This window comes from Mizuhopecten yessoensis, unplaced genomic scaffold (assembly GCF_002113885.1).
Source record: "Mizuhopecten yessoensis strain PY_sf001 unplaced genomic scaffold, ASM211388v2 scaffold7269, whole genome shotgun sequence".
Classification (NCBI taxonomy): Eukaryota; Metazoa; Mollusca; class Bivalvia; order Pectinida; family Pectinidae; genus Mizuhopecten; species Mizuhopecten yessoensis.
Window position 1 is genome coordinate 180,539 of NW_018406963.1, and position 12,786 is coordinate 193,324.

The following is a 12,786-nucleotide window of genomic DNA, read 5'->3' on the forward strand; positions in this document are numbered from 1 at the left end:
AGGTAAAATCTCATATCACCTGACCCTTCGAATGTTATGCTTGTATAATATATGAATTATCTAAACAGTATATGGGACATGCATAATACATGTTTTTATATGAGAGCAAATTTTTCTCGAGATGAAGAGGATGAAATGTTTTTGTGAGTATCAGATTGCTGCCAGTGATTATTTAAACTGATTAGAAATTAAAGATGGAATCTATATAAAAATATGTATCCTAAAGATACGATGATGGATGTTTGTATGAAAACAAATTTTCACAAGATGTACTGATGATGGAATGTTTTTGTGAGTATCAGGTTGTCGCCAGTGATTGTTGATACTGGCCTGGTTTGGCATTAATGATTGAATGTTTATGTGGGTACCAGTTTGTAGCCAGTGTGTATCCCACATCAAATATATTCCACATGCAACATGATTGATGCACAAACACCCAAAATAATAACCACTGTCCCATTTCTTCATCACATTTTGTCATTTGTCCTAAATCCAATCTTCCTACTTGTATATAATATTTGTAAGGTGGTTGACATCACAAATCTGTCTACCTTTGAACTGATACGGTACAGGTGAGAAACTTACAGGTACAGATTCCCTAGCTATTACACAAACCGTGTCATAGAACTTGGATGTGTAAGAATAACAGTAAATTTCAGGCTGGTGTTGAAAATTATAGACTACAGATTTTTAGATGCAGAACCAATAATACAGGCCTAGGGAAAGAAGTTTTTACTGTCTCACGTTAACCTTTTAAAACAGATGATAAAACCTCAGACTTTGAATAGATGTTTTTCTGCTGTTTCTTTTAAATAGGAATAAACTCTTAAAAGCTTTCAGGTCAAGAAAAGCTTTAAATTGAAGACATTTGTAACCTATTATATACAGCTTAAGTTTGTTCCAGATTCTGTTGCCTTTAGAAATACTTTAAAGATTTCATTTATCTGTCGATTGGTATATCTTTACTTAGGTGTACCTTATTACTAAAACTTACCCCATTTTTAGATTTGATTCCTCATAGATGCATAATTTGCTCATCCATATTTTCTTTATAAATTTCAGTTATCATTTGCAAATATATAGTTGCTTCTGCCTCTATTCAGATATATTTGTTAATTTCCTGCTGTCGATGACAGTACGCGTGTAAACACTGGTATCTACGTTGTTGACAATTCCAGACAAGGAAATACACAAATAGTATCGTAGACAGCAGTGTTGACATATATCCTCAGTAAGTTAACTGTTGTGTGGTCATCCCGATGTCAATGTCAACGAAATCCTCCCTGATGTACACAATTCAATGAGAACACGTTTGACACACTTCCATGAAATGATACCAACATATCAACTATAAGCCAAACGAAGAAGTAATTTGATCTTCCAGTCCAAATATACAGTTTCATACCATTGTAATAGACTAGACATCAGATTGTATACAGTATTTTGAGAAACTGACCTAATACAGTACTTAGCGATGGTCGTGACTATATATGTATGTCGCCACCCCGAGATGATTCGTGTGTCAGGTGTACTAGGGCGTCTTCAGTGTACCTCCAGTTTCCTGTAGTTAACTATAATGTACATGGGATATTGTTATCGTGTCAGCAAAGTAAGGTGTACAAATTTCCACATCATATGTCCAGTTTCCTGTCATAACGTAAATATCCGTCACTTTTGTATCGTTACTGATTTCATAAAATTTAATACTGCTGTAACATTTTTTTAAATAAGTTATTGCTTGGTTTATAAAGATTTATCTTGCCTTTTATTATCGACATAATAAATATCATTTATGAGTTGAAGTTCATTTCAATATTAGGTTTACATTGTCGCATTCCAATAGTCAGCATAACTGTAGCATATATTGGTTCTGATAATATTTCCTGGTCTTAAAAAATTCTTCCTTTAACTCATTCACCCCTGAAGACACATTTGAACTCTTCCAATTCAAAGGTTGGAATAGTTCAATCTGAAACTTCAGGGGTGAATGAGTTAAATTCTTAATAAGTTATACAATAAAAACCTGTTTAACACCACTTAAATCCGACTGTAGGTACTAATAAATTAACCATTTATAAGGTTTATATTACAGCATTTATTAGAAACAGTACAGAAGTTATGAAGCAGTTCTACCCTAATAGATCTAATAAATACCCCGGGTGTTAAGAATTTTAGGAACATCTGAATGATGGCAGAACCTTCCAAAAGTCTAAAGAAATAGCCATAATAAATACCTTATTTTTGAAAGCTACCAGGTAGTAAATAATGGTGAAGGAATGAGTCACTTAAACTAGACAAAATGGATAGAGGGCACTTATAACGAATGGGGTTCTTGTAAATTTATAGATAGGTTGTTCAGCTGAAATACTGCTTGAATTGAACCCAACTGAATCCCTGCTATACCAACTAAATCCCTGCTGTAACAACTAAATCTCTGCTATACCAACTAAATCCCTGCAAAACCAACTAAATCCCTGCTATATATTGACTAGTTATCACATTTTTTTTTAACTTATTTAATTACTTTACAAAACTGAAGGACACTTACATATGCTTACATCTAGATATTGTGTATATGAAGGAAGTAAGGAGAACGGGTCACTTGATCTGAAAGGCCTACAATATTGGGACTTTTCCATTGTTTATAGCCTCCTCCCACATCCGGAGATTACAAACAGGTTTACAGCTTGTGAAGAGGCCCCTTACACTAAATAGTATGTGTTCTAATAGAAAGGTGAAGATAAAACTGTAAATTACAGCCATAACGGTTGGATCTCTTGAGATTACATGTAGTTGTTTAGATACCTACCCTAGGTAGATTTCACTGCTAAATCTGTTTTCTTTTTATATTCATAGCAAAATATTCATCATTCCTGAGCCCATCGATATCTGCATGGTTTCACTTCCTTATATTTTAAGAGTTATTTTTGTAAATGGCTTTCCATTTGTTGTGGTGTTGGTTTATAACTTTTCCTATATGGCACTTGACTAATACATGTACCTCCACTTTCATGCGTGATGCAAAGTTTTGCAATTTTCTTTATTTCAAATCAAATTTCCACTTTTGAAATTTCACAGTCTAATCTTCATGCTTTTACTGTCATGTAAATGTGCTGTATTTTTGGATATGTGATCAAAAGTTTACTTTCTATTTTTCAGTTTTCATTTGTTTTCAACTGTATACTTGGTAATTTTATTTGTCACCTTTTGTCTATTTTTCACAATACAGTTAATAATTTTTCTCCAGGGATAAATAATTTAACTATATTAGGGGTCACCAAAGATAGCGCGACATTAAATACCCCAAGAATTATAATAACATGAATAAACAGAGATAAAATAAAAGACCTACTACCAAATAATATAGATAAAAGACCAACTCAATATAAGATTTTACGCTATTTTGATAAAACATTTGTAAAATAAATCCAAACACCCAAATACAAAATTATCATTTTGATGCCAATATCTTTTTCCTGTCAATGTAGTGTGAAATTTAAGTATTTCAACCCCGAAATTTCATAATGAACTATTCCAACCTTAAAATTGGAAGAGTTCAAATGTGTCTTCAGGGGTGAATGAGTTAATCCCGTGAACTAGTTTCAATCAGTACAGCCTTGATATATGAGCCCCACGAACATGAGATAATTACATCTTGTTAAAAAAGCAAATAATTAGATATTCGTGAAAAGATATACACTGGGTACTACCAGATATAGTTTTTGGGCAGGTGTGTATATTAGAACTATAATGATTTGTATATAAGATGGTCTCTCTGTACTTGTAGTATGTACTTAACAATAACTAAACTTGTGACAGTACATCTGATACGGTGACATCAAATCATAATAACATGAGATAATTAAACATAATTTGTCGATTCGTCAAGTCGCTACAGGGAAACTATATCAACAGAATTGTCAGCTAAGGTTTATTGGACTTTGATCAGGAAATGTTTATATTTAAAAAAAAAATATTTTTATGATGATGTCTGTCAGGCCAAATAATTTGATATATCCATTATTAGTTTTACAAGCTCTTATCCATCAAGACATGAAGAAATAAAATAAGTAGATTTATTGAGGTGCGAGGCTTTGCTGACTAATTCATCAATATTTGCGGTGAAACATAGATTTATCACTCCGGTTAGAGATTATACGTCCGAGCTGACATGTCTATTTGTATTTCAAACAGTCTGAGTAATACACAAACACATTTGAAGGGATTTTAACTTGATCCAGTGGACAAACTTTGGGTGACAAACACGGCCTCTCTCTGATCTGAACTCTGACCCCTGTATGATACACTGTATAAACCCCAAGGTCAAACAGTCGGTCTGTGAGTCTCCGAGTCTCTGTTGAATTCCATAAATACACAAATGATACTCGGCATTTATTCAGGTAACAGCATACATATCAGTAAGCAGAATTTCATATTCAGTTTTCCACAAGCTCATAAAGTGGTTTATGCAATCTCAATATTATCAAAGTGTTTTGTAGTTAACCTGCCTTTTGCAGTTTACAATATGGTCTTGAACACTTTATTACTTATATTTATAAAGACGTTTGTAAAGAAGAAGTGTAATGGAAAATTATTTCTTTGTGGAAAATTCCTGTAGTAATTTTGTTCAATAGTCTATTTTCAATTTTCTTGCACTTAAAAAATATATCTTTTATCAGGTCTTTTTTCACTATTCCAGTTATATGGATTCCAGTGTTTCACTGCAAGCAAAATACTTGAAATTCCATTTTAGTTTTTCATACAAACAATAACCTGCCCTCAATTCCTTGACTTTTTTCATTGTTTCCTATCATTTTTTTCATAGATTTTCCACAAAGAGTACTACAGGGTTTCTGTTTAGAAATGTTTCACTAAAGATATTTCCATGCCATTACCGGTAGATACATTTCCACATTCAGAGATACGTTTTTTGTAAGTGGTATGGGGTTTCTTGAAACTTGGAAGAAGTTTTGTGCATAATCTGATTGCAAGATAGCAGAACACTGTTGGAAAGATATGTATCTGTCAACAACCGTAAAATTACCTGCTTATCAGCAAGACTAATTCTAGACTAAACATTGCGGGTCCAGCTATTATAATGTGTGGACAGGACACTCTCTTCTCCTTATCTGTCAAAGTGATCCCAATACAGAAAATTAGCTTAGCATTGGACAAGTGTTGATTTATACTTCGGTGTTAAAACAAGCAGACAATTTTTACAAGTGTTCTGGTGCGGTACGTACGCCATTTTACAAGTACACAATGTACATAAACCTGGTGACCTGTGTGTACTTATAGTAATTAATGTCACAAGAAAAAAAATGACATATACATATATATCCCCTTACTGTCGTCTAGATCACCCAGAGATGATTTAGTATCAGTTACAATGCAAGAGGTGTACAGTCTTGATCAACTGATTGGAAAACAACGAAACTCAGAGAATTATGGCAGTATTTCTTAAGGAAATAAGTTCCCAAACTTGAGCTGTCAATCAAGATGCTTTTGATTAATTATCGGGTTTATCTGTCATCAATTTCATCGCCATAGAAACAAGCTCCTCACTGACCATTGCAATAGAAATTATTCTTTTGAGACCTCTTCTTGGTTTACATTAACTCCTACACCCCTGAAATTTTATAATGTACTATTCCAGTCTTTGAATTGGAAGAGTTCAAATGTGTCTTCAGGTGTAAATGAGTTGATACACATGTGTTGATTTATTAACATATACTGTAACCATGAGATGTTCTGTATGTCTGTATAAATATTTTGGAAGCATACAGTCGGCACTTATAGACAATAGGGGAGACAACTACCATAATTAAATAACTAACAGTACTATATTTACTTCAAGTAAACAAAATTGCATGTTAAATAAATCTAACGCAAAAGTTAATTTTCTAAATACAATCCCTCCAAATCAGTCAAAAAAACAGATTTGAATTGATTTTTTCTAAACATTTATAAGCAATATATTTGAGAATTTGAATGATAATTTTTTTTTGCATTTTATTTTCTTGTGTTAATTGCATCAAGATGAATTAAGTGTGTCCCATTTTGGTACAGAATATGTGTTTTGCACAAAATCAATGACTTAATGGCAACTAATCTCTTAATTCTTATCAATGATAACAAATCAAACTTTATGAAATATTCACAATACCTTGTATCCAAATTGAAACATAATTGTATGCATAATTATAAATCATACAAACACAAACTATTAACCCTTTCACCCCTATGTAACTTAAGTAGACTCTACCAGGCATTGATCTGGGTGAGTCCATTATGGTCTGCAGTGGTGAAAGGGTTAACTCTTCCAAAGTGTGGTCAATAAATGCTGGTCAGAATGCCATATTTTGTGTCTTGATTTGGACACGATTACATGTAACTGTCGGTAATACACTGGTGTCAATAACGAGGACAGGAAATGAGACTATAAAAGCTGTGCCCTTCAGTACAATTATATCGTTAACACTACAGACATTCTAATGATATGGTACAACAGATTGCGGAGATTGTGGTCAAGTCTCCTTTAAGTAATTGTCCAGAAATTGTGGTCAAGTCTCCTTCAAATAATTGTCCAGAGATGTGGTCAAGTCTCCTTCAAATAAGTGTCCGCCTCAGTCTCACTGGTCTAGCTTACTTTCACTTTATTACACAATTTTATTGGCAATTTACACAGCCCCATAAACACAGCCCACACATGTAATTACAATTGTGGTTTCGTGTTGCAGTTTCCATTTCCGATCTATTTCTATTTATTTCCTGTTGCGGTAAATGTTAATGTGCACAAGCAGAAAATATGTCCAACTAATTAACATTATCAGGGCTGATTGCAATACTAGCATCATACACACACATATATATATTATTCTGAGGTTTTCAGTATACTGCACTTTCACATATACTACATGCATATACTTATCCCTATTGTTGGGATTTTAATTGCTTCGAAATTTGTGATGGATAATAAATATTTCTAAAAAGATTGATGACTGATCATGGATCGATCGTAAAATTAAAAGAAAATAAACAGAAAGGCATTCATCGAAATGGGTAAAATGTGATTGATACTTAGCTATACTTAGCTATAGAAAAACACATTATTTGACTGCAGTTTAAGGTGAATATTAAGAGTGAAACTGTTTGTTTAATAAGTTTTTAGGTTTATTCCAAATTTCAATACGTACCGCTTAAACTTTTTTATGTTATAGCGAAACCATAATCAATCAAAGAAAATCATGATAGATTACCGTAATCAAAGTCGAGCGTAAAATAACTAAACATCAATTAAATTTATTAATTTGGACAACACCACTAAAATGCCATCAAATTAAATGCAGCATATATTATATGCAAGCTGCAGGTGAAGTTTAAATTTTTTAAAAAGACATGAAAGTTAATTTAAAATTATTATCATTCACCTCAGCAACACATGTACATTTCATAATTCTTGTTCATCATGAAATGAAAATCCCTTGTGTCATGATATTTATTTAATGCGGTTTGAAATTCAATCTATAGCTGTCAATCATTGTATGTATCTATATTTATAACATGTTGTCTCAGATCATTTTGTATTGCCCCCCTGGCCACAAAAACCACTGGAAACAATTTGTGTACTTAATATATTGATTTCCATGAACTATTTTTTCATTACATGTATTTTGAAATGTTGAAAGGGGGAGAGTGCAGATTCCGGTAGGTATTTGAACTACTGTTTATTATGTTATTATACCCGGCCTATTATGTCTCCCGGCCTGATAGGTAATAAAACATGTTCGTAAAAAATTCTAAGTTTGGTTATCTTTATACACCATTACACAAACAAAGATCTAGCGATAATTCTATGTACAGTATTGATAATGTACAAAATGTAAAAGGTTTTTATTTCAAACAGAAACAATTTTTACATTTTTCTTTTTTTCTTTTTTTTTCTTTAAGTATTTTAATGATTTTATCAAATCGCAAAGACCAAAGTTTTTTTTTACCTTATGATTATTTCCGATAAATTTTCAATTAATTTTTACGAGTGAAATATTTTCATGTCGCAAGCTAACCATACATAAATCCAATCTGTTCTGTCAAATGAAGCTGAGATCAAAGAATTTGCCTACTACTTATATAATTATTTACCCGTAACTTTGAAATGAATTCTCTAACTAGATTTACCCAATTCTATGATAGCCTAGAGGAAGGCGACAGATTACGGCTTATATCCCCACAGTTTGACACTAAGGTGGGTCAGGATACCGTGGCTGTACAGGAAATGAGATCTGATCACCTGTATGGGAAGGCTGTGTAGAATCTGCACTTATACGTATATAAAAAGTGGTTTTAAAATCTCATTCAAACCTCTTTCAGCCGATATATGTTTCTAATACATTCTGTACAAAGGACGTCTGAAAGGGTTTTTGTACGTAATGAATTCGTAGACATCGGCTACACCCGTTTCTTTTATTCAAACTAAGGAAGGCCGACTCCCCAAAAAGCTTTATGTCTGAGGTTCAGTTTACCACAAAAACAAAATTTGATGCAAAAATTTGTTTACCTCATTCACCCCTGAAGACACATTTGAACTCTTGCAATTCAAAGGTTGGAATAGTTCATAGTGAAATTTCAGGGGTGAACGAGTTAACATTTTCTCAGGGTGATTTGAAATGTATAATGTCAACATTCTGACTTTCAAGTCTTTTTCCTTGGTATTGGAAGTGTGTGACTCCATGCAGTTGTGACATTACAATGGAAACAAAGGAAAATTATTAGCCAATCACAGTTTTAGATCTGATAGGTGTTCTTAAGGACCCTCGTACCACTATCAAAAATGAAATAATGAATTTGAAACTTATTTTACCGGCATGACTATAGCTTTTATAAAGCATTTTTGAAAAGAAAAGTATACCTTGTAGGACTTTTATGGAAACATAATGGAGATAAAATAAACAAAATATAATCAACAAACGAGCGTAAAATATTCTACAGGGCTATGCAGACCGGGATTCGAACCCTGGACTTCAGATTGTTATACATGTTGTACCATCGCTGGAACTGATTGAGTTACGTACTCGGACAAAAGAAGCGTACGAGCCTAAATGTGCTCCAATTATATCCAAACAGAAGTTAAGGGGGAAAAAACGGCAGTGCATTTGCATGGAACAGGGAACCTTAATATAAATGTGTGTTCATAACACAACTAACATAGCGGGTGTTATGATACTGATAACAAGGTTAGACATGTATGTGCTAGATTTTTTTTATACCAGCATATCTGCATTTCAAGGATTTTTATTTTTTCACCACTTACATGAACAAGTCTAGACAGACAAGGGGTTAAAGCACCTTAGAACATCTCGATGCGACTATCTATACATGTCTGCTAATTGCTATTTAGTGTTCCTGGGTTTTTATTGTCTACAGTAACGGTTTTATATACATATATAACCTTTAATTCATTACCTTCATTGTATCGTAAGATCATAAACTGTGAAGGCCATTCCCTCAAACCTACTCTCTAACATTAAGGCTAAACATGCTTAAAATGTAAATTAAAATTGCAAATCTTTTTAAGCAACCTGTAATAAGCTGAATTTAATTATGATATAAATTACTGAAAATGCCTCACCGTGTCCATTAACACCTAAAGTTAGACTTGTAATACAACCTGTAGTCCGGGGTTCGAATCCACTGAAATTTTACACCAAAAAAACTATTGTTGATTATATTTTGTTTATTCTATCCTCATCATTTCTCATAAAAATCCCGTAAGGTATGGTTTTTCTTTTCAGAAATGATTTATCAAAGCTATAGTCATGGCGGAAAAAAATGGTTTCCAATACTTTATTGAAGTTTTTGCCAGTGGTACGAGCATCCTTAAACATTATTAAAAGTCTGAACAGTACAACTAGAGAGTAACATTTTACAGGAAATCTGAATGTTGCAAACCTCACGGACGAGTTACATGTACACATTGTATATATAATAGACCTGCCACCCCAAGGCATCTTGCCTTGAATACCTCATAATGTATTTATATAGATATTGTAATTGATCGCTTGTGATAGTACCTTCTATTTATATCCCTCACCACCCGTAACCATTTCACATTTACATACATGTACATGTTGTCCTAAATTTTTACCACAAAATCCGAGACTTACCTAGAATCATCGGGGTTTTGACTTTTCACGACACAAAGATGGGCCTCACGAAACATTCCTAGATGTCACAACACAGCATGTTACACTGATGTAAATAGTCATCCACCCATATACACAAAATGATTATCTCCTCCGAATTAATCTTCCTCAGGGACACCCCTGGTTTTAAAGCGACACAGAAATTCTATATCTTCCTCATCCTTGTAGAAGTTATACGGTAGTGCATACCTTGGGTTGAATCCACATGTCCGTATTGATCAGAGGTTTTCTGCACATGTGTACAGGTAAGCCTGCACGTCGAGGGCCCTATATCCAGGTACACGAGATCGTCCAGCTATGACAACGGAATGTGAATATTTATCTCTGTGTAAGAGGGAGGGACGGTGACATCTCCCCTTTGTGGCTATATATAGCTAATGAATAAGTGTGTTTTCTGGCTGAAAATCAACGTATTTATTTGATTCCCGTCAGAGTGAGGTTTGATCCTTGACACACCACATTACACCTGTACAATATGTGCCTTGGGGCATGGTCGGATAATCACTTAAAATTCACCGATGATGCAACTAATCATGTGTCGTTTCAAGCCAGAGAGTGCTTGGTTTTTTTGACAATTTTTTTTTTCAAGCCTGATCTCCTCGCAGAAATGCCTTTAATCCTTTGACAGTGAGTTTTCTATAACAATATTATTCAACACACCTGGTCACACATCTAATGAAAGATTTCCTGCCCTCAGCTTATAACACTGAAGGCCAAAATGGTCATATACCTGTACACTATATAGTTTATTAAGCATAATGTCAGGTGTGTTTTTTTCTCGTGTCTCATGTACACAGAGAAAGCGACAATAATGAGAAGTTAATATTTTCTTTACACATAGTTAAAGGAACTTAACATGTCTAGTACATAATAATCCTGTCTTACCTCAAGCAGAAAATTGACCATTCCTAAGTTAATGACGTGTGAAGTCTACTTTAAAATGTGAGGGGTGAACACCTTATAGCCTATATATGTTTCATCAATGCTTCCCCTCCAGCTTATCCAACACGACCTTTGACCTCTAGGTATATATCAAACAAGGATTAAGTATGGTACAGGTGAGCTTTAAAAAGGACCGTCATTTAAGTACATGTGTAAGTATTTTATTACCTCGTGAGGGGCTATCTTTTCAATAGCTTTGGCCTTGTAAACATAATTGATCTACACTTCGAGGTCCTTTGAAAGTAGTTCAAGGTTAGTTCACATGCATTGTAGCTAAAAGATTTACTTTCTGGTAGATTGAGATGTTTACAAATCTTTTTTAACCAGTACTAGCACTAATATATATACTGTGTAGTTCATCTACTTTAAAATTTACAAATCGCATTAAGATAAAATATTAGAAGAAAAATCATTTACGCAGAGAACTGTTGATTTATGGAACAATCTTCCGTCTTATTTTAAAATTATAGTGCAATTAATCTATGTATTTATGTGTGATGGCATTGCAATTTCGGTGTTGGATACAGACATACAATATACATTCTAGGCCATCCTTAACAAATGTTTGTTTGCAGTCCCCTACTGAAATTTGTCAGTGGGAAGGAAATTTCTTTTGTAAAATGTCATATTTTTATTTGAAATATCACTATCTTTATCTTTCAGTGATTTTTCCGCCAAAACAAATATTGAAAAATCACCAAAAATGTTTGAGCAGGTGTCATCTTCAGTGAGTGGGTTGGAGAACCGCAAAAAGTTTCGTAAAGATGGCCCAATATTTTCTATGATGACAAACATTGGTTTCAGCGACCAGAAACATGAATACAATATTGTATTGATTAATATATACGCTAATTGTATTGACTGTATACAATTGTATATCTATGTACTGTAAAGCGCTTTAGAGTGGCTTATGTTAGCTATATAGGGTGCTATCTCAAATGTATATTTATTTATTTTTATTTGTATTGACCCATGTAGGAAGTTTGATCAAAATCTGTTTCAGAAATAGTGTAAGACTGATGACAAACATATTCTGTAGATAACCATAAAATACATACTTTTAAATGTTAAGATTTTTTTCTAAGCACTTGCTTGCACCAGGCAGGTAGACCTTAGAAATCTACTTTCCCGAATATAATTTCTACTTGTCCCATAAAATGCATATGATTCAGACAAAAAAACAACAGTTTTTAAAACATGATTTTTCAATGAATTGTATGAAAGACCTGTACAATGAAATATATTCTGAAATTGACATGCACATGTGAAATTTATTGACTGCAATGCAGACAACAACAACTCACAATATAAAATCGAAATCAGACACACCGTTATTACACTACCATTGAGATGCATATCCAGGTCTGGCCGACCAACAGATTCTATTCCTAAAGATATATAGTGACAGGGTTCCTACATAATAAGAAACCAAATGTCACCAAATTATGCTTTGTAAAAAATTCTTATTTGCATCCTACACATAAAGGCGCTATATGATTTAAAAATTATTGTACGTATGTATTAATCATAAAAATATTATTTGGGAACTATGCAGTTTTCCCACGACTTGAAGTGGTGAAGATATCCTTGTGCTACGTAAATATGACACCAAAATAGGACAAAAGACAGACAAAGACTTAAA

The 12,786-nt window shown here is 33.4% G+C and overlaps 1 protein-coding gene across 4 annotated transcripts in view; it reads right to left on the bottom strand.

Moving 5' to 3' along the window:
- LOC110453312 (protein phosphatase Slingshot homolog 1-like) overlaps positions 1–12,786 on the bottom strand; it is a 58,555-nt gene that overhangs the window by 39,038 nt on the left and 6,731 nt on the right. Inside the window, exon 1 of one of the 4 annotated variants that reach the window (XM_021502209.1) lies at positions 10,164–10,781. The exons of 2 other annotated variants lie outside the window; for them this stretch is intronic. In XM_021502209.1, the coding sequence (XP_021357884.1) occupies positions 10,164–10,219 (56 nt within the window). In that variant the 5' untranslated portion in view covers positions 10,220–10,781. Of the gene's footprint in view, positions 1–994; positions 1,575–10,163; positions 10,782–12,786 lie in introns of those variants that run through there. One more of the 4 variants, XM_021502207.1, reaches the window with a different exon arrangement.